The 22632-nt window shown below is 38.5% G+C and overlaps 1 protein-coding gene across 8 annotated transcripts in view; it reads left to right on the top strand.

Moving 5' to 3' along the window:
* TASOR2 (transcription activation suppressor family member 2) overlaps window positions 1-22632 on the top strand; it is a 65334-nt gene that overhangs the window by 16013 nt on the left and 26689 nt on the right. For 5 of the 8 annotated variants that reach the window (XM_020877870.2, XM_020877904.2, XM_020877863.2 and 2 more), the window contains 9 exons: window positions 389-522; window positions 10301-10446; window positions 10733-10828; window positions 11924-11996; window positions 15161-15252; window positions 17583-17720; window positions 17837-17967; window positions 18048-18067; window positions 18166-18265. In XM_020877870.2, coding sequence (XP_020733529.2) covers window positions 389-522; window positions 10301-10446; window positions 10733-10828; window positions 11924-11996; window positions 15161-15252; window positions 17583-17720; window positions 17837-17967; window positions 18048-18067; window positions 18166-18265 — 930 coding nt within the window. Of the gene's footprint in view, window positions 1-388; window positions 523-1084; window positions 1382-10300; window positions 10447-10732; window positions 10829-11923; window positions 11997-15160; window positions 15253-17582; window positions 17721-17836; window positions 17968-18047; window positions 18068-18165; window positions 18266-22632 lie in introns of all 8 variants that reach the window. The other 3 variants (XM_070472258.1, XM_070472257.1, XM_020877897.2) reach the window with 2 other exon arrangements.

Here is a 22632-nt window from a genome sequence, read left to right as displayed (position 1 = left end):
GTTTGATTTTATTATTTCCAATCAGTAGAACATGGGTGTGGTTCTATAATCTCTTCACTTTGAGAGGTTTTTTTTCCCCATCTGGGACTGTACCACCCTGATCTTGTCTAAAAGGTTTTTTCAGTAAGGCAAAAGTGATTCCTATTTATTTCTGTGAAGAAAATTTCCTTTAGAAATTAAAGGACTGGAGAAACAGCATTTCAGTTTATGTGTGTTATTACTTCCTATAGAGCAAATCAGTAGAACTTTAGCCTTTAGCTCTGGAGACTTGACAAAGTAAATATTACAAAATTATACCTAATGCTCAGTAAACATTTATTTATATAGTAGATATGCCCAAAATAGAACTACTCACTTTATGATTTAATTTTTTCTTTTTTTGTTTTAGCATTTATGACATTAACAGAGAACAGGAGTGTGTCAAGAATTCTGGGGGTATACTTGGTGAAAATGAATTAAGACCACCCTCCCAGCTGCATCCCCTCTTAGAGAAGACTGAGACAGGGTTCATATCAGAAAAGAGTGGGTATTAAACAAATGGTCTTAAGTTATTGCTAATGAATCCAGAGTTGAACAATGCAGTTTTTAAATTTTTAATTTAGATCGTGTAAATGAAAGGACTTTTTAAAAAAATTATAATTTCTGGTAGCTGCAAAGTTTTTGTAATTATTAGTCCAAAATTGATAGGTAATTAAGTTTTCAAATTGCATCAGAAAAGGTATGTGTTCAAGAGAAATTGTCACTCTGTATTTCTTTGAAATTATGATTTATTTTACTTGATTTTAAGTTGAGGTATGTTAAATAGTAGAAGTAATACATGCTTATAATAAAAAAAATCTAAATTGTAGTAACATATGTAAGATAAAAGTACAAGGTCTCCTTTTTGTCCACTCCCCAGTCACCATTAGCATAAACACTGTTGACTGTTGGATTTCCCATCTCTTTCTAGATTTTTTCTGTATACTTTCAAATACATAATTTTTTATGAAAATAATATTATATAATGCATTTATTCACTCAACAGTATACAGTAGATATCTTCGTACATTAGTATATACAGATTTACTTTGTTTTTATTTAATAGTTGCAAGGTTGATGTTGCAAAAGTTGCTGTTGATGGCAGTTTAAGTTATCTCCAAGGCTTCCCTGGTGGCTCAGTTGGTAAAGAATCTGCCTGCACTGTGGGAGACCTTGGTTTGATCCCTGGGTTGGGAAGATCCCCTGGAGAATGGAATGGCTACCCACTCCAGTATTCTGGCCTGGAGAATTCCACAGACTATACAGTCCATGGAGTTGAAGAGTCCAGCACGACTGAGCAACGTTCACTTAGGTTATCTCCATTGTTCTTCGTGTTACAGATGCTGGTGTGTGGAACATCCTTGTACGTATCACCTCTGCACTTAGCTAGAATTTTTGAGGAATAGATTCCCAGGAATGAAATGGTTATTTGGGATGCCCATTTAAGTTTTTGTTAAGTTCAGTTCAGTCACTCAGTCGTCTCCAACTCTTTGTGACCCCATGAATCGCAGCACACCAGGCCTCCCTATCCATTACAAACTCCCGGAGTTTACTCAAACTCATGCCCATCGAGTCCGTGATGCCATCCAGCCATCTCATCCTCTGTCGGCCCCTTCTCCTCCTGTCCCCAATCCCTCCCAGCATCAGGGTCTTTTCAAATGAGTCAACTCTTCCCATGAGGTGGCCAAAGTATTGGAGTTTCAGCTTCAGCATCAGTCCTTCCAATGAGCACCCAGAACTGATCTCCTTTAGGATGGACTGGTTGGATCTCCTTGCAGTCCATGGGACTCTCAAGAGGCTTCTCCAACACCACAGTTCAAAAGCATCAATTTTTCGGCACTCAGCTTTCTTTGCAGTCCAACTCTCCCATCCATACATGACCACGGGAAAAACCATAGCCTTGACCAGACGGACCTTTGTTGGCAAAGTAATGTCTCTGCTTTTTAATATGCTATCTAGGTTGGTCATAACTTTCCTTCCAAGGAGTAAGCGTCTTTTAATTTCATGGCTGCAGTCACCATCTGCAGTGATTTTGGAGCCCAAAAAAATAAAGTCTGACTCTGTTTCCACTGTCTCCCCATCTATTTCCCATGAGGTGATGGGACCAGATGCCATGATCTTAGTTTTCTGAATGTTAAGCTTTAAGCCAACTTTTTCACTCTCCTCTTTCATTTTCATCAAGAGGCTTTTTAGTTCCTCTTTACTTTCTGCCATGAGGGTGGTGTCATCTGCATATCGGAGGTTATTGATATTTCTCCCGCAATCTTGATTCCAGCTTGTGCTTCTTACAGTCCAGCGTTTCTCATGATGTACTCTGCATAGAAGTTAAATAAGCAGGGTGACAATATACAGCCTTGACATACTCCTTTTCTTATTTGGAACCAGTCTGTTGTTCCGTGTCCAGTTCTAACTGTTCCTTCCTGACATGCATACAGGTTTCTCAAGAGGCAGGTCAGGTGGTCTGGTATTCCCATCTCTTTCAGGATTTTCCACAGTTTATTGTGATCCACACAGTCGAAGCCTTTGGCATAGTCAATAAAGCAGAAATAGATGTTTTTCTGGAACTCTAGATTTTTCAATGATCCAGCGGATATTGGCAATTTGATCTCTGGTTCCTCTACCTTTTCTAAAACCAGCTTGAACATCTGGAAGTTCTTGGTTCACGTATTGCTGAAGCCTGGCTTGGAGAATTTTGAGCATTACTTTACTAGCGTGTGAGATGAGTGCAATTGTGCGGTAGTTTGAGCATTCTTTGGGATTGCCTTTCTTTGGGACTGGAATGAAAACAGACCTTTTCCAGTCCTGTGGCCACTGCTGAGTTTTCCAAATTTGCTGGCATATTGAGTGCAGCACTTTCACAGCATCATCTTTTAGGATTTGAAATAACTTAACTGGAATTCCATCACATCCACCAGCTTTGTTCCTAGTGATGCTTTCTAAGGCCCACTTGACTTCACATTCCAGGATGTCTGGCTCTAGGTGCGTGATCACACCATTGTGATTATCTGGGTCGTGAAGGTCTTTTTTTGTATAGTTCTTCTGAGTTCTTCTGTGTATTCTTGCCACCCCTTCTTAATATCTTCTGCTTCTGTTAGGTCCATATCATTTCTATACTTTATTGAGCTCATTTTTTCATGAAGTGTTCCCTTGGTATCTCTAATTTTCCTGAAGAGATCTCTAGTCTTTCCCATTCTATTGTTTTCCTCTATTTCTTTGCATTGATGGCTGAAGAAGGCTTTCTTCTCTCTCCTGGCTATTCTTTGGAACTCTGCATTCACATGGGAATATCTTTCCTTTTCTCCTTTGCTTTTCGCTTCTCTTCATTTCACAGCTATTTGTAAGACCGCCTCAGACAACCATTTTACCTTTTTGCATTTCTTTTCCATGGGGATGGTCTTGATCCCTGTCTCCTGTACAGTGTCACGAACCTCCATCCATAGTTCATCAGGCTCTCTGTCTATCAGATCTAGTCCCTTAAATCTACTTACTTCTCACTTCCACTGTATAGTCATAAGGGATTTGATTTAGGTCATGCCTGAATGGTCTAGTGGTTATCCCTACTTTCTTCAGTTTAAGTCTGAATTTGGCAATAAGGAGTTCATGATCTGAGCCACAGTCATCTCCCGGTCTTATTTTTGCTGACTGTATAGAGCTTCTCCATCTTTGGCTGCAAAGAATATAATCAGTCTAATTTCGGTGTTGACCATCTGGTGATGTCCATATGTAGAGTCTTCTCTTGTGTTGTTGGAAGAGTGTGTTTGCTATGACCATTGTGTTCTCTTGGCAAAACTCTGTTAGCCTTTGCCCTGCTTCATTCTGTACTCCAAGGCCAAATTTGCCTGTTACTTCAGGTGTTTCTTGACTTCCTACTTTTGCATTCCAGTCCCCTATAATGAAAAGGACATCTTTTTTGGGTGTTACTTCTAAAAGATCTTGTAGGTCTTCATAGAACCGTTCAGCTTCTTCAGCGTTACTGGTTGGGGCATAGGCTTGGATTACTGTGATATCGAATGGTTTGCCTTTGAAATGAATAGAGATCATTCTGTCATTTTTGAGATCGCATCCAAGTACTGCTTTTTGGACTCTTGTTGACTATGATGGCTACTCCATTTCGTCTAAGGGTTTCCTGCCCACAGTAGTAGATATAATGGTCATCTGAGTTAAATTCACCCATTCCTGTCCATTTTAGTTCACTGATTCCTAGAATGTCAACATTCACTCTTGCCATCTCCTGTTTGACCACTTCCAATTTGCCTTGATTCATGGACCTAACATTCTTGGTTCCTATGCAATATTGCTCTTTACAGCATCAGACCTTGCTTCTGTCACCAGTCCCATCCACAACTGAGTATTCTTTTTGCTTTGACTCCATCCCTTCATTCTTTCTGGAGTTACTCCTCCACTGATCTCCAGTAGCATATTGGGCACCTTCTGACCTAGGGAGTTCCTCTTTCAGTATCCTATCATTTTGCCTTCTCATACTGTTCATGGGATTCTCAAGGCAAGAATACTGAAGTGGTTTGCCATTCCCCTAAGTTTTTGTTACTTCCTGACAAATTGTGTTCTGAAGAAGTTGTATTTATCTTAAACTAACAGTCCTTTGATATCTTAAAGGTAATACATTTTCAAATTAGGTGATTAAGGACTGTTATTCACCTAAGGCTTTTCCTTCAGCAACTATCAAATGACCTACTTAGAGGAGATAAACTATATAGGCATCTAGAGTGGAAATGCTGTTGCTTAATCACAGACAGGATATGTCCAGGGGAGTTGTAGAAGTGGTTAGTTTCTATTAGAATTATTCTGACACCTAAGTTGTTGCCATTTGCTCATCTCATTATTTGCTTTCAGACCAGATGCTTATAAAATGGAAAACAGATGCTTGTGACATAGCATGAGAAATTGGTTTATAATTTCCTTGTCTCTCTTATTAGAAGTTAGAAAGAGAAAAAAGTGTCCCTCGTGTCAGTCACTCAGTATCCCTGATGGAGTTTGAGATGGGGTAGATGATTCAGGGCACTGTGAGCAGAGTCCAACTTCTCGTGTCAAGCTTGACCTAACTTTTAAGATTAAATCCTCGAATAGCAGAGCTGCTGCTGCTAAGTCACTTCAGTCGTGTCTGACTCTGTGCAACCCCATAGATGGGAGCCCACCAGGCTCCCCCATCCCCGGGATTCTCCAGGCAAGAACACTGGAGTGGGTTGCCGTTTCCTTCTCCAATGCATGAAAGTGAAAAGGGAAAGTGAAGTCGCTCAGTTGTATCCGACTCTTAGAGACCCCCTGGACTGCAGCCTACCTGGCTCCTCTGTCCATGGGATTTTCCAGGCAGGAGAAATGTACCCAAAGCCAGGTGCTACAGTAAAGAACATTAACTCCGTTTTTACAGCCATTTCGATTGAACTTAAATTTTTTCCATGTGCACTCTGTTTGTCACTTAAGCCTTAAGGGACACTCTTTACACTTTACAATCATATTTTTCAAGGTATCCTCTTAGATGTTTAAATTTCTTTGTAGAATAGCCCCCTCTTCTTTCTCTTAATATTTGATACTCTTGAATGGTTTAAATAAAGCATGTGTATTGCTCAGCAAAAAAGATAAAACTATCCATTTATTTAGTGCTCCTTGTTTTGTACACTTCTTAGGTGATTAAATGAGAGTGCGTTGTGTGGGCAGAGACTTCTCAATAAACATTCTCATCTATCTCCTTAGATATAGAGCAGGAAACTTGTGCTTTCTTGAGAGTATAATCGAGGTTATTTATTATGAAATCATAAAAGATTCAGGATTTACCGTGGTTTTCCATTAACTTTTCTTTTGATATGCTTTTCCTTCTGTCAACTATAAAATTATTACTTTTATAATGTATGGCTATTGAGTGCTAACCTAAAAGGGGAAGCATTTTTAACCATAAATAGTCTTAGAAATTATAGTATGAAAGTACAAAATAAGTCATTTCTTACTTGTTCTGCCTTGTTTATTTTAAATCATTACCATTAGTCATAGCTTTATTGGGAACTGTATTCCCCACACTGTGTTAGATAGGTTTTCGGGGTTTTTTTTAATTGCATTATTTCTCCCAGGTTTCAGCTTATTATTGTGCATTGACACTCAAAATTGAGGAAATATGTAGTATTTACTGCTTCTGAAATTTAAAATCTGTGCCTATCTGTTAACATTGTGTACAGTTTAAGATAGTTGGTAATCATAGTTTGTTCATTTCCAGAACTACAAGAACTTTTGTATCTTGTAAGCAAAATCTTTCACAGATATGGAGCCTAAGAGTATACTTAGATTTTTAAAATACAGTCTTTTAAAAAATATTAAATATTAATACTGGGTTCCCAAAAGTATGCTTTTTAAGGGAATCTTGATTTTCATTTGAGCTAGCAGTACAGATTATTTGTAAAATGAACTTGTAAGTGCGTAGGTTTCGCAGTTTGTTTTGAGTTATTAGCTGAACAAAGCCATAGCTTTTTAATTACTATCACTGGCGTTTTGCTATTTGAAACTCTTTAGAATAGCCTTTTCTTTCTTTTTTTTTTTTTAAATAGCACTGGTATATTGATCCAGTATTCTTGCCTGGAGAATTCCATGGGCAGAGGAGCCTGGCAGGCTAGAGTTCATGGGGTCACAAAGGGACATGACTGAGTGACTTTTGCTTTCACTTCATTATATTAATGTTGAAAGAGAGAAGGTGAAACTGAGGAAAAATAAAAATGTTTTTTCTTCTTTTTCTCCATTGCTATTTATAATCTTTTATTTTTGATTCTAGGAAGTTTCGTTATTAAAAGTGTTTTCAAATTACCTTGTGAATTAAAGTCCTAGGACAGTTTAGTCCAAATTAATTTTACTGAAATGTTTGTTTTAATTTCTGTAATAGTCTAGGGTTTTTTTTTTAAATCTGTTGTTCATAAATTATTTAAAAAGCTTATATTTTCTTCAGCTTTTGAACTTTAATGTAATTGGCTGAGTTCTGATAAAAGTAGGAAACCATATTAATGTACTTACTTATACTGTAAGGTCAAAACTTCCAGTGTTATACACATTACTCTGTTCTCTCTATAAGTAATCTGTGTGTATCCTTTTCCCCACCTTGTTAAAGAGAATAGAGGATCCAAATAGAAAGGAGTAAACAAAGCAAATAGTTAAATGTTATGAGACTTCATTAGTCTCAGTTCTTGCTGAGTGAGGACTCGTAAAAAGGACAAAGGCCCAACCAGGAGAATTGCTTGATTGGGTCATTAATTCTCAACTATGGGAAACATGGCTTTCACGGGAGAGGTAGCCTAGCATCTCTCAGATAGTACATGGGTATGGTTTGAAAAAAGCACTTTCAAAAATAATAAATTTTTATTTTCATAAAATGATTTTGTAATACAATCCGTAAGAAGTAAAGTTCAGTAGACATTTCTGGGCTGGTGAGGAAGGCTCAGAGAAAAACAATCTCTGATGTGTTTGCTGAGTGTGCAGTTCAGTTCAGTTCAGTTGCTCAGTCGTATCCAATTCTTTGTGACCCCATGGACTGCAGCACGCCAGGCCTCCCGATCCAACACCAACTCCCGGAGTTTACTCAAACTGATGTCCATCGAGTCGGTGATGCCATCCAACCATCTTATCCTCTGTCGTCCCCTTCTCCTCCCACTTTCAATCTTTCCCAGCATCAGGGTCTTTTCAAATGAGTCAGCTCTTCACATCAGGTGGCCAAAGTATTGGAGCATCAGTCCTTCCAATGAACACCCAGGACTGATCTCCTTTAGGATAGTTTGTTGGATCGTCTTGCTGTTCAAGGGACTCTCAAGAGTCTTCTCCAGCATCACAGTTCAAAAGCATCAATTTTTCTGTGCTCAGCTTTCTTTATAGTCCAACTTTCACATCCATACATGACTAGTGGAAAAACCATAACCTTAACCAGATGGACCTTTGTTGGCAAAGTAATGTCTCTGCTTTTTAATATGCTGTCTAGGTTGGTCATAACTTTTCTTCCAAGGAGCAAGTGTCTTTTAATTTCATGGCTGCAGTCACCATCTGCAGTGATTTTGGAGCCCAAAAAAATAAAGTCTGTAACTCTTTCCACTGTTTCCCCATCTATTGGCCATGAGGTGATGGGACCAGATGTCATGATCTTAGTTTTCTGAATGTTGAGTTTTAAGCCAACTTTTTCACACTCCTCTTTCACTTTCATCAAGAGACTCTTTAGTTCTTCTTTGCTTTCTGCCGTAAGTGTGGTATCATCTGCATATCTGAGGTTATTGATATTTCTCCAGCAATCTTGATTCCAGCTTGTGCTTCATCCAGGGTCCAGCATTTCTCATGATGTACTCTGCATAGAAGTTAAATCAGCAGGGTGACAGTATACAGCCTTGACATAGTCTTTTCCCGATTTGGAACCAGTCTGTTGTTCCTTGTCCAGTTCTAACTGTTGCTTCTTGACCTGCATACAGATTTCTCAGAAGGCAGGTCAGATGGTCTGGTATTCTCATCTCTCAGAGAATTTTCCACAGTTTTTTGTGGTCCCCATAGTCAAAGGCTTTGAAGTAGTCAATAGAGCAGAAATAGATGTTTTTCTGGAACTCTCTTGCTTTTTTGATGATGCAGCGGATGTTGGCAATGTGATCTCTGGTTCCTCTGCCTTTTCTAAATCCAGCTTGAACATCTGGAAGTTCATGTTTCATATTCTGTTGAATCCTGGCTTGGAGAGTTTTGAGCATTATTTTGCTAGCGTGTGAGATGAGTACAATTGTTCTGTAGTTGGCATTCTTTGGCATTGCCTTTCTTTGGGAGTGGAATGAAAACTGACCGTTTCCAGTCCTGTGGCCAGTGCTGAGTTTTCCAAATTTGCTGCATATTGAGTGCAGCACTTTCACAGCATCATCTTTTAGGATTTGAAATAGCTCAACTGGAATTCCTTCACCTCCGCTAGCTCTGTTCGTAGTGATGCTTCCTAAGGCCCACTTGACTTCACACTCCAGGATGTCTGGCTCTAGGTGAGTGATCACACCATCGTGATTATCTGGGTCATGAAGATCTTTTTTGTATAGTTCTTCTGTGTATTTTTGCCACCTCTTAATACCTTCTGCTTCTGTCATGTTCATACCATTTCTATACTTTATTGTGCCCATCTTTGCATGAAATGTTCCCTTGGTGTCTAATTTTCTTGAAGAGATCTCTAGTCTTTATCATTTTATTGTTTTCCTCTATTTATTTGCATTGATCACTGAAGAAGCCTTTCTTATCTCTCCTTGCTATTCTTTGGAATTCTGCATTCACATGGGTATATCTTTCCTTTTCTCCTTTACCTTTTGCTTCTTTTCTTTTCTTAGCTATTTGTAAGGCTTCCTCAGACAACCATTTTGCCATTTTGCATTTCTTTTTCTTGGGGATGGTCTTGATCACTGCCTCCTGTACAGTGTCACAAACCTCTGTCCATAGTTCTTCAGGCAGTCTGTCTATCAGATCTGATCCCTTGAACCTGTTTGTCACTTCCACTGTATAATTGTAAGGGATTTGTTTATGCCAGACCTGAATGGTCTAGTGGTTTTCCCTACTTTTTTCAGTTTAAGTCTGAATTTGGCAATAAGGAGTTCATGATCTGAGCCACAGTCAGCCCCCTGTCTTTTTTTTTTTTCCCCTGTCTTGTTTTTGCTGACTGTATAGAGCTGCTCCATCTTTGGCTGCAAAGAATATAATCAATCTGATTTTGATATTGACCATCTGGTGATGTCCATGTGTAGAGTCTTCTCTTGTGTTGTTGGAACAGGGTGTTTGCTATGACCTGTGTGTTCTCTTGGCAAAACTTATTAGCCTTTGCTCCCTTCATTCTGTACTCCAGGGTCAAATGAGTGTGCAGTAGTAGCCCCTTTCCAAGGAACCTCACAGATTTCCCTGTGGATTTGGTGAGCCACTGAGAAGGTTAAGTTTATGAAAATGTGGCCTAGATTTACAAAAACTTAGGAACAAGAAGCATTGATCTAAGCAGTCTCTGACCTCCAGCTTGACACTATAGATACATCTGCTTTTACAACCTTGGTTACAGCACCCAGCTTTAAACCTAAAAGGATTTACTCTTGCATTAAAAGTAACTCATCCACTATTATAATCCATTTAGGTTATTTTTATCCAGTATGAGGTCTTTGAAGATAATCCAGATATGGTAGCCAGAACATAATGAAAATGTCTAAGTTGTGCAGGAAGGAAATGAATGACTTGGTCAGTGATATTTAGTGTGTCACTTTCCTCAGCCTTTGATTATCTTAAACAGTTGCATTATTTTTGTGTTTTACAGTTTTTGAGACAGTATCCTTGAGTTCAGACTCTCTCTTCCAGAGGACAGTTTCAATTCTCCATACTTCTTACTTGGACTCTGCATCTGAGCATGGTTTTCAGTACAGTCAAGTGACTTTGGTGAAAAATGACATTTTCTTAAATGAGGTGAGGTACTTGGTACACACTGTGTCTGTGGTTAGTTTTATTTTAGTTCTAAAGAAATAGAGCCATTATTTTTTATATTTGAGCCTAGTTCTTTTTAACTATCACATTTTAGCAAAATAAATGATCCTTGGTAATAATCACTTGAAAGGTAATTATATGTTCTAGGGAATAGAAAAATAATAAATTTCATTAATCTTTTAGCAGGAGGAATTCAGTTAATGCATTTTTAAAAATTAATTTGCAAGGCAAAATGTTTATAACATTTGATTATTCTCTCTTTATACAGTACAAAACTTTTTACCAAGAAAAAAAAGCAAATAACTATACTCACGAAGAGCTTCAAGAAACTTATGGGTTTCTTCTGTTTGAAACTGAAAGTCAGGTAAGGAAATTTGGTCTTAGAAAATTAATTTTTTGATGTTAAGGTACAGAATGAATTATCTCATTAAAGTTAAACATTGATTCTATAAAATTTATAACAGTACCAGTTCATCAGTCTTTTTTGGATAGCAGTGTAAATGACAGTGAAAGCTTCTCATGAAAGAGATTTCATTTCTACAATTTTTTAAGGTTTTCTTTAGTTTTATCTTGAATACATTTGTAAGCATGTAGTGAGATTTCAATTAATACAGACTTCTTAAGTCTTAATAATGCCTTTTAATGGAGTGAATGGATATTTTTCCATTCTGGATCATTGTTTACATAGATATCTTCTATTTCTCATGGAAGTTTTTTCAAGTTTAAATTACATAGCTTTGGGGATAAGATGAACACTTTCAGCATTCTAGTTACTCGGAATTGTTTCATGCTGTTTTGAAAACTGAACATCCATATTGTTGCTTATACCTAAATTGTGGAGAAAGAAACTGCTGTGTGCAGGTATATCTCCAAAGATGTGTGTGACTTCTAGATACACCTTCATCAGTGCCAGAGATCTGTGATCCAGCTTAAAGTAATTCACAGGTAGTATTTTGGTTGGGATCATGATTTTTTAAAGAATGGCGGTAGATTTGCTAAAGGAGAGTTAACATTAGCATGTACCTTATGGTTACATAGTAATACCAGAGAGTTTGTTTATTTAGTTGTTGACTTCCAAATAAGATATGTTAGGGGTTCATTCTTTAAAAAAAAATAAAGGTCATCTGGGGGTAAGGCATTTTCAAATTTCGTGATTCCCAAGCTGTAATTGAAAAAGAAATCTTCAAGAGAGGACTAATCTGTGAGCTTGTTTAATTTGGTTTTGCCAGTGACATTTTCGTTAGCAGAAATGGTAACACTTCATGAAAAAATTTTAGGGGGGGGTGTAGTTTAAACTGTTCATAGTAACTGAAACACAATTGCCTTATAGAAACTTGCTTTGTACCATGAATGCATATAGTGTACAGATTCTGTATTGAAAGTTTGTATGTAAATTATAGAGTTATTTCATTGACTCTCTAAAACATGATAATAAGCAAAGACCGATCTTTTGTTTAAGGCGAAGTTGGTATGTCAGCATGGACTCTGTGTGGGCAGCAGTGCCATCACCACTCTGGGGGACCCAGCGAAAGGTATGGTCTATAAGGAAGGAGAATTTCTTTCACAAGGTGAAATGGGATTTAGTTAATTACACAAGAGCCCTGTATTAAAAGCTAGTTTCATTGATGGTAAATAATCTTTGGAATCAGAACTTTAAATATATATATGAGCTTTGAATCTAAGAACTTAAGGTTTTCTATTAGGAGTTCCATCTTTTAAAAAATGATTGGACTAGAAGATATCTTTCAGTGCCAAGAGATCAGTGCTATCATCTGGGGCTAAGGAGGCTTTCCTTCTAACTATCATTATGGCTATAGGAATAGAGAATAGATGGTACTGACCAAAGATGGCAACTGTGGGATGTGAGAAGTAGAGAAAAGAAATAATCAAATAAAGTGTTAAATTTACACTGCATTGATATTATCAATAGAGGAGAGATTTTAGATAGGCTGGTGAGTCACAGGAGAAAGGTAGTCTTATCATTAAGAATGTGCTTTAGCCCGAATTTCTTTAAGCTTCACTTTCCTCATCTGTAAATAGATAAAACTATCTTCTAGATTTGTTGTGAGGATTATGAGACTATGTAAAGTGCTTAGCATGGAGCTTACACCTCTTGCAGTAAATGAACACCTCCTTCAGTAAGCTATTTGAGAAACAGTAGGTCATCATAAGTGTTCTGGAAGCTATCCTGCTGGTGGTGAAATCAGTTGGAAGAGGGATGAGGACTAGAGGTTGGGGCTCAAGGTGGCAGAGGGTGCATGTTGTGAAGTGAAGTTGCTCAGTCATGTCCAACTCTTTGCAACCCCATGTACTGTAACCTACCAGGCTCCTCTGCCTTAGGATTTTCCAGGCAAGAATACTGGAGTGGGTTGCTGTTTCCTTCTCCAGGAGATCTTCCCGACCCAGGGATTGAACCCGGGTCTCCCACACTGTAGGCAGATGCTTTACCATCTGAGCCACCAGTGAATTCCTATGTTAGTTGAAGCCAAAGATATTGTTACATGGGGCAGCACAGATGGTGAAGAACAGAACTTTTATTTAGATGGTTATGGGACCAAGGGATGGGGACATGGATCGAGGACAGGAAGAGGAAGAGCTGAGAGCTGTCCAGTGGATGAAGAATCTGGAGGTGGAGTCTCACAGGAAGCAGAAGGTGTCCGGAGGGGTGTTAGCAGTGTCAGATGCTGTAGAAGTTGGAGATCAGGGGTGAGAAAGGCTATGGGGCTTCATGGCTAAGTTCTTGCTGGCTCTTTCTTTGTAATAACAACTTTATTGAGATAAAATTCACCATTCAATTCACCCATTTGAAGTACACAGTTCGGTGGTTTTTTTTTTTTTAGTGCATTCAGAGTTGTGCAACCGTCAGCACAGTCAGTTTTAGACGATTTTCATCAGTCACCTCCCCTCCCACCAGCCTGTGCAACCACTGCTTTCCTTTTTGCCCCTGTGGATTGATCTATTCCAGACATTCCATATAAATGGAATCATATCTGACCTTTAGTGAGTAACTGCTTTTTTACTTAGTGTTTTTGAGATTCATCTATGTTGTCTCATATACTTGATTCGCTTTTTGACTGAATAATATTCCATTGTAGCACTTTTTCTTTATCCATTCAGCAGTTGGTAGACACTTCGTTGTTTCTACTTTTTAGCTATCATTTTAAAAAGCTATGTATATTCTTGTACATATGGTCTTTATGTGGACAAGTATTTTCATTTCTGCTGGGTTTATACCTAGGAGTGGAATTGCTGGCTTGTATGGTAACTCTGTGTGCAGCAAATGTTTTTAAACTTCTGTTCAGCTCTGCTAAAGGACATGAAAGAGGATGAGTTCACAACTCAAATTAACAGTTTACCTGAAACCTTTGTTCCTTTTCCCCTATTCTTCTTAACACCTCCTTCTTTTCATTATGCAAAATGCTAATGTAGAAAAAAAGTAGCATGGTATGATATACCCATCGCCTACATTTACCAGATAATGTTTTGTATTAATTCTCTTCCTTTGTCTAAAAACTTTTTTTTTTTCCTGAAAAATGTGGAAGTGAGTTACAAGCAAGTGCCTCAGCTTATACCTCTGAAAATCAAGGTCATTTTTCTACATGACAGTTGCATGAGTTTATTGTTGATGTTTTGAGAGCCTGGTTTCAGTAGGTAGAGTAGAGGCTGCGTTGTTCCTACAAATACACATTCTTCTTCACATGCTGGGGGTGATGATAAGATAGCACTACTGGATATGTATGTTTATAGTTTTTGGCTCAAGTAAAATGAATGAAATATATGAAAATAAGCCTTTATATTATTATAGTGTATTATAGTTTTAAAGGTTTATGGATCTTTTTAAATCTTCCTAAAAACCTGTGATTTTTGTATCTGTGACCCACACCCATCCTCTCTGCTTAAGTGACGTACTACTCAGTCATGTGCTTAGTAGTAGTAGTAAGTAAAGAACTTGGAACTGGAATCCAGTCTTCTGACAACATGTCTATAACTCTTGTTCATTCTATCCATGTTCTCACCGTTGTGTCTTCTATTTCGCAAGTGATGCCTCAGTTCAGGAATATCCCTGAAATGGGTTCTTTCCTCTGTTTTCTCACTGCTGCTTCTGTGTGGGGATCATCCTCCCCTGCCTCAACCTACAGGAGTCTCTACCCACTTGAGACCCAACTTCTGTTTTAAACAGCAATGGTCTGTGATGAGGCTGCAGTGGTGAACAACAACAAAAAATCTAACCTCTGCTGACTGGAATTCACAGTCCAGCAGAACACGCTGCTTAAAGGCAAAGATCTGGCACAGACCTGCTGTGTAGTAAACCTCAGCACACATTCTTAAATAGGAGCATTTACTGAGATTTTCTGGAAAAAATAACTTGAGAATCAGATTACCACAGGCCTTTTCACTGAAAGATTGCATGGAGAATAAAACAGACAAACAGACTTTTCCAAAATTGTGATACATTCATCCCTTTTCACTTACTGTACCCGAATAGGAAGTTGGTTGTCAAACAGATATATTTTATCTTAGCTCTGATGTTTTTCCATACCTGTAGAATATCTCAAATAGATTTTAAAAGGTAAGCATTTTCAATAGCTTTTTTAAGGTTACCTTTTATTTGTCCCTTTTGTCATCTTGTTCAGTTTAACCCATGTATGAACAGTCTTCTTAAAGTATAAATTAATCTATTTTTATACTTTTATAGGTGTGTACATTTCCAAATATTCGGACTATCTTCATGCAAGACCTTGGTATCATGGGAAGTCTGGTTATGTTGTAATTTTTAATATAATTAAGGTAAAGCCTAAATTTGCTTCTGTGTAATTTTTTTTAATGAAAGTTTATCAGTCTGTGATCATGTTTTTTGCAGATCATTTGCTGAACATAGTCCTTGCCAAAGACAGCTGTTCAGAATCAGAAAAAATAACTGCTCTTTTTGCTTTCGTTTAAGGACAAAGCTTTTTTTTTTACTCATTTAATAGATATCTGTGAATTTTTTTTCTTAAAGAAAGCTTCTAAATAATACAGCAGGCATTTAGTGAGAAGCTTTCCTCACCCTGCTCCACAATGTCACTTTTTAAACATTAAATAGTAGAATGAGTAACTTGTTTATAAAACATGATTTCAGCTATAAGAGATGAATTTAGAAAGCAGCATTCATTGTCTGGTTTAAATTGTCAAAATGAGAAATCTTTATGCATTTTTGTTACCCCTAAAACATTGAGATCTTGTTCATAGCTTCATGTGATACCTATAAATAATAATCAGAAAATTTTTAATTCCCTTAAATATTGCAGTATAAGTGAATCACACAATTAGAATTTCCACTCAAATAGTAGGAAAACTGATTTTAGAGGTCAGGGGGTTTTTTGAGGATGTATTCTGTGGTCTTGTTTTGTTTTTTGCTTTTGTTTTAGCATTCCTACTAAGTTCTTCGGCTATAAACCTAACACTACTGATTTTTTAAGAGTGTGAATTCTCCATATTCCAAAATTCATCCCCAAGAACTGAAGGGAAAGTAGCATTCATTGGCTCCCAGCCATTTCTTCCCCTTTTAATGTTTCCCTCTCCTGCTCTGTGATAGGTACTGTAGCTCTGCTGCAGCCCAGATGCCTGTCAGCTCAGATACCAAGTTTATGTCAGATTGTGCCTCACCATTGGTTTCATGCCCCTACCCTGCCTGGCAGACCCTGCTGTTTAGTTTTGAGTTTCTGGCGATGTGCTCTCAGTCCTCCTTATTTCACTGCTCAGAAGCCAGCCCTGCCCAGTTTGGTGGGAAGAAGGATGCAGGCTCTGACTGCTCACTGGAGCACCGCTCATGTGATTAGTCTTCTGAGGATTGTTCTTGGTGGTCCACGTACTGAAGAGGAGGGACCTTAATAGCAAGCATATATATATGTATATATATTTAAATAGTGTATCTTGTAAACATAAAAATAAAAGTTGCCTATTATTTTGCACCTCATTTTGGTACCTATTTTGTGTATTTTCATTTTTGTCATGTTATGTCATTATGTTATTCAAGATAGCTTTTAAAATCATTGTATGACCTTCTGTTGCATGATAAACTAACTCAACAGTTCTCTTTTTCCTTTTTCTGGGAGATACGTACCCCTTGATGAAGAGATTCCATAGTGAAAAGTACTATCAGCTGTTGAGTAATCAGGGCTATTGGCCTGTGAAGTGCTTTACTGGGCTTTTGCTCCTTGCTGGTTTACTGGGTGCTGGTGGAAGAGGAGTATCTTGGTCTCTTAATTTACAATTTACGGAGAAGACAATGGCACCCCACTCCAGTACTCTTGCCTGGAAAATCCCATGGATGGAGGACCCTGGTGGGCTGCAGTCCATGGGGTTGCTAAGAGTTGGACACAATTGAGCGACTTCACTTTCACTTTTCATTTTCATGCATTGGAGAAGGAGATGGCAACCCACTCCAGTGTTCTTGCTTGGAGAATCCCAGGGATGCCTGGTGGGCTGCCGTCTATGGGGTCGCACAAAGTTGGACACGACTGAAGCGACTTAGCAGCAGCAGCAATTTACAGTTTATAATTTAATACTTCAGTTTGGAACTCATCTTTTGACATTTTAGTTTTTTTCATCTTTTATGATATAGTCATTGAATAGCGAGTCTGTTTGGTGGACTATGTAATTTCTCTTTTAAAGAAATTAAGTTAACATGTTAGTCAGTTGTGTCCGACTCTTTGCGACCCCATGGACTATAGCCCACCAGGCTCCTCCGTCCATGGGATTTCCCAGGCAGGAATACTGGAGTGGGTTGCCATTTTCTTCTCCAGTTGAAAGGCATGGTTCTCCTAAATTTGGGCTAATTCATGTACTCCTTTAATACTATGAAAAAAGCTGTGGATGTTTGCCTAAGAAAGATGCCAAATTATATCAGAGTTTGTGAAAAAACAAAAAACTTTAAAGGCTAAATACAAATGTAATGGGGTTCATGGATAATTAAAACTATTGTTGGTCTTAAGATAATTTTTTAAGAGCCATAGTTCTTAACACAGTTTACTGTTAGTCAAAACACATCCACATCTTTATTTAGACTAAAAATAAATCCTAGAGTAAAATTATTCCTATTCGAAGATATTTGATTAGTCTTAATATTTTCATTCTAGGGAAAAGTCAAGTTTGTGCCTGAGAATTATACAGCTAACTATACTAGCCCATCTTCTGGCTATGATTGCCATGTGGCTGCAAATATTAACAAGATTTCTCACAAGACAAGTCATTTTCGCACCTTTGAACTGAGTCAGGTATAGTCTTCTGGGAATAAATCATTTGCAAGATACTTTTCTGATCTAATGAGTTAAATTTGGAGGTTGGGTAGGGTTGAAGTAGTGCTATCCTCATAATACTTTTCTTCTTTCAGTATTACCTCTATGAACTTTCAGGCAGCACTGTTACTGCACGACCCAGACAGATCTGTCCTTACCTGATTGTAGCTTTTCAGTACAGGGAACCTAAAAAGATGGCAGCACCAGCCCATGATCATAAAAGCATGTAAGTAATTATGTGCATACTTTGTTTTACTGGATTTGTTTTCTTTGCTCTTATAAAAATGCTTCTTTTTCCCTCCCTAGACTTGAACTCAGAGAAAATGGTAAGAAATTATTTGGTTATTTTTTAGTTTTTTCTTTAAGTAAATGTTTTGTTCAAAAATAAAATAATCAGTTTCTTTCTTAACCTCATTTCTTACAGTTCTCATCTCTCCATGGAAAGGGAAATTAATTATACAAGGCTGTCTGCTGTGTGATATAACTCTTTGGTCTTCCTATGGTACAGTGGTTCCAAAACAACTGTAAGTGTTGAATTAATGCCCTTTACTAATGCTTCTCTAACTTTTCATTTCTCATTTTGAGGTCCTTCTTGTTGGCACTGGTATGAAATATACCAGCTGTACTTGGTTTTAGGTTATTCTTTGGGAGATGTATAGAGTACAGGGCCGTGACACAAGGGACCTAAATTCAAATCTAAATCTGACCTTTGCTTTGGAATAAGTTAGTTTTATTTTTGTTCAGTTGCTAAGCTGTGTCTGACTCTGTGACCCCATGGACTGTAGCACGCCAGACTTCCCTGTCCTTCACTATCTCCTGGAGTTTGCTCAAACTCATGTCCGCTGAGTCAGTGATGCCATCCAACCGTCTCGTCCTCTATTGTCCCCTTCTCCTCCTGCCCTCAATCTTTCCCAGCATCAGGGTCTTTCCAGTGAGTCGGCTCTTTATATCAGGTGGCCACAGTATTGGAGCTTCAGCATCAGTCCTTCCAATGAATATTCAGGATTGATTTCCTTGAGGATTAACTGGTTTGATCTCCTTGCTGTCCAAGGAAGTCTCAAGAGTCTTCTCCAACACCATAGTTGAAAAGCATCAGTTCTTTGGTGCTCAGCATTCATCATGGTCTAGCTCTCACATCTGTACATGACTGCTAGAAAAACCATAGGTTTGGCTATATGGACCTTTGTTGGCAAAGTGAAGTCCCTACTTTTTAGTTTTGTAATATTTAATAAATCACCTTTAAAATTTTAGCATCTTAATCCATTCTTGGAAAAATAACCTCTCAGGCTAAATTAACTTACTTAATGCTGGAAGTTTGACTTTCTGTGAGAAACAAATTGTACTTGCCTAGATAACAGATGCAGATTATAGTCACTTAATTCTATTATAGTTTTTATTAAGATATGCAGGATCTAATTTTCTAATTTTCACTTGATTTTCCTAGAGTAGTAGTAAATAGAGGAGCTGTTACATGTATTTATATTGTAATGAATTACAGTATTTTTTTCTGGGCATCTTGTGATACTTTTTTATTTAATCTACTTAGTTTGCCCCCAAACGCCTTGAAAGTTAGACATGCTTTAACTGAAATAAAAAGTGAAAGTTAGCGTTCTATTAGAAATAATTTTTTTATTGGCTTTTTTTTTAAGTTTTGTGCTTATTTCTTTAGACTGCATGAGCCTTCATTGCTTTGTGCAGCTTTCTCTGGTTATGACGAGCAGGGGGCTACTCTCTAGTTGCAGTGCTCGGGCTTCTCAACTGCTTCTCTCGTTGAGAAGCACAGGCTTTAGGCATGCAGGCTGCAGGAGTTGCAGCACACAGGCTCAGTAGTTGTATAGAGTACAACTAGTAAGTGTAGAACCCACTCTAGTGTTCTTGGCTGGAGAATCCCAGGAACGGGGGAGCCTGGTCGGCTGCTGTCTATGGCATCACACAGAGTTGGACACTACTAAAGTAACTTAGCAGCAGCAGCAGTAAGTGTAGAAAGAGTGATGAAATTAGGATATCACATTTTGGCAGCATCATAATGATCAATGGAGGCTTGATAAAGTAGGTGGAAGTTTGGTGGAATTTACATATCTCACAAAGGAAGGAATGTAGACTTTATAATAGAAGAAGCTGCAGATGCCATGTTAACTCAGTGGATAAGTTCACATCACCAGGAAAGAAGGAAACATCAGGAGCTTCCTGACACGATGCACAGAGAATGACACGATGTCATGTCTGTGGTGTTCCTGCCAGTCTAATCAGGAGGAAACATTAGACATGCCCAAATTGACGGACAGTCTGCAAAGTAAATGGCCTGTATTATTCAGAAATATCAAGGTCAGTGAAGATGAAGGCTGTTGCAGGTTGAAGGAGATGAGAGAGACATAAGTTCAGTGTCGTGTGTCATCCTGAATTGGATTCTGGACCAGAAGCAAGCAGCGCCTTTTGTTACCGGACCTTAGTGAGTGCTGTAGATTAAAGAACTGTACTGTATCGTTGATGTCTTGATTTTGCTAATTGTTTTGTGGTTTTATCAGTTCAGTCAGTTCAATCGCTTAGTCATGTCCGACTCTTTGCGACTCCATGGACTGCATCATGCCAGGCTTCCCTGTCCATCACCAGCACCCGGAGCTGGTCCATTGAGTCAGTGATGCCATCCAACCATCTCATCCTCTGTTGTCCCCTTCTCCTCCCGCCTTCAATCTTTCCCAGCATCAGGGTCTTTCCCGATAAATCAGTTCTTCGCATCAGGTGGCCAGAATATTGGAGCTTCAGCTTCAGTCCTTCCAGTGAATGTTCAAGACTGATTTCCTTTAGGATGGACTGGTTGGATCTCCTTGCAGTCCAGGGGATTCCCAAGAGTCTTCTCCAACGCCACAATTCAAAAACATCAATTCCGAGGTGCTCAGCTTTCTTTATAGTCCAACTCTCACATCCATTCATGACTACTGGAAAAACCATAGCTTTGACTTGATGGACCTTTGTTGACTAATATCTCTGCTTTTTAATATGTTATCTAGGTTGATCATAGCTTTTCTTCCAAGGAGCAAGCGTCTTTTAATTTCATGGCTGCAGCCACCATCTGCAGTGATTTTGAAGCCCCCAAAAATAAAGTCTCTGTTTAGAGACTTTATATAAATAAAAACTGTTTCCATTGTTTCCCCATCTATTTGCTATGAAGTGATGGGACCAGATTCTGTGATCTTAGTTTTCTGAATGTTGAGTTTTAAGACAGCTTTTTCACTCTCCTCTTTCACTTTCATCAAGAGGCTCTTTAGCTCTTCTTCACTTTCTGCCATAAGGGTGGTGTCATCTGTGTATCTGACGTTATTGATATTTCTCCTGGCAATCTTGATTCCAGCTTGGGATTCATTCAGCCTGGCATTTCGCATGATGAACTCTGCATAGAAGTTAAATAAGCAGGGTGACAGTATACAGCCTTGACATACTCCTTTCCCAATTTGGAACCAGTCCATTGTTCCATGTCCAGTTCTAACTGTTGCTTCTTGACCTGTGTACAGATTTCTCAGGAGGCAGGCAAGGTGGCCTGGTATTCCCATCTCTTGAAGAATTTTCCACAGTTTGTTGTGTTCCACACAGTCAAAGGCTTTGGCTTCGATAAAGTAGCAGTAGATGTTTTTCTGGAACTCTTTTGCTTTTTCTGTGATCCAACAGATGTTGGTGATTTGATCTCTGGCTCCTCTGCCTTTTCTAAATCCAACTTGAACATCTGGAAGTTTTCGGTTCACATACTGTTGAATGATTCACGTACCAATCTCATTTGGAGAATTTTGAACATTACTTGCTAGCATGTGAGATGAGTGTGATTGTTCAGTAGTTTGAGCATTCTTTAGCATTGCCTTTCTTTGGGACTGGAATGAAAATTGACCTTTCCTGGTCCTGTGGCCACTGCTGAAGTTTTCCAAATTTGCTGCATATTGAGTGCAGCACTTTAACAGCATCATCTTTTAGGATTTGAAATAGCTCAGCTGGAATTCCATCACCTCCACTAGCTTTATTCCTAGTGATGCTTCCTAAGGCCTACTTGACTTCGCACTCCAGGATGTCTGGCTCTAGGTGAGTGATCAAACCCTCATGGTTATCTGGATCATTAAGATCTTTTTTTGTATAGTTCTTCTGTGTATTAGTGCCACACCTTGATATCTTCTGCTTCTGTTAAGGTCCATACCATTTCTGTCCTTTATTGTGCCCATCTTTGCATGAAATGTTCCCTTGGAAAAAAAAAGAAATGTTCCCTTGGTATCTCTCATTTTCTAGAAAAGATCTCTAGTCTTTCCCATTCTATTGTTTACCTCTATTTCTTTGCATTGATCACTTAGGAAGGCTTTCTTATCTCTCCTTGCTATTCTTTGGAACTCTGCATTCAGACAGGTATATTTTTTGTGTGTGGCGGGGGGGTTATAGAAGGAAATGTTTTTCGTAAAAGTGCACACAGAGAGAAGTATTTAGGGGGAAAAGGAGGTATCTGTAAGTGTACAAGTATTTCTAAATAAATTTTAAAGAAGGAAATGGTGCTAGATGTGGTTCTTTCTGTGGCCCTGCATGGTAGGCAGTCCTGTATTGTCGAAAGCTTTCAACTCTTATGTGGTATAATTTCTAGAAGATTCTCATTCCATTCCAGAATACATAATTCTTCCACACTTCTGGATATTTTGGTTATAACAAAATGCATGCATTCAGTTAATGTGAGCATATTTGCAGACCATGGTTTATGAAGTGTTACTCCTCAGTCATGCCTGACTCTTTGTGACTCCGTGGACTATAGCCTGCCAGGCTTCTCGGTGCATAGAGTTCTCCAGGCAAGAGTACTGGAGTCGGTTGCCATTCCCTTCTTTAGGGTATCTTCCTGACCCAGGGATTGAACCCAGATCTCCTGCATTGC

This window comes from Odocoileus virginianus, chromosome 9 (assembly GCF_023699985.2).
Source record: "Odocoileus virginianus isolate 20LAN1187 ecotype Illinois chromosome 9, Ovbor_1.2, whole genome shotgun sequence".
NCBI lineage: Eukaryota > Metazoa > Chordata > Mammalia > Artiodactyla > Cervidae > Odocoileus > Odocoileus virginianus.
Note: the sequence above shows the minus strand (reverse complement) of the source record. Positions and strands in the feature narration are given on the sequence as shown.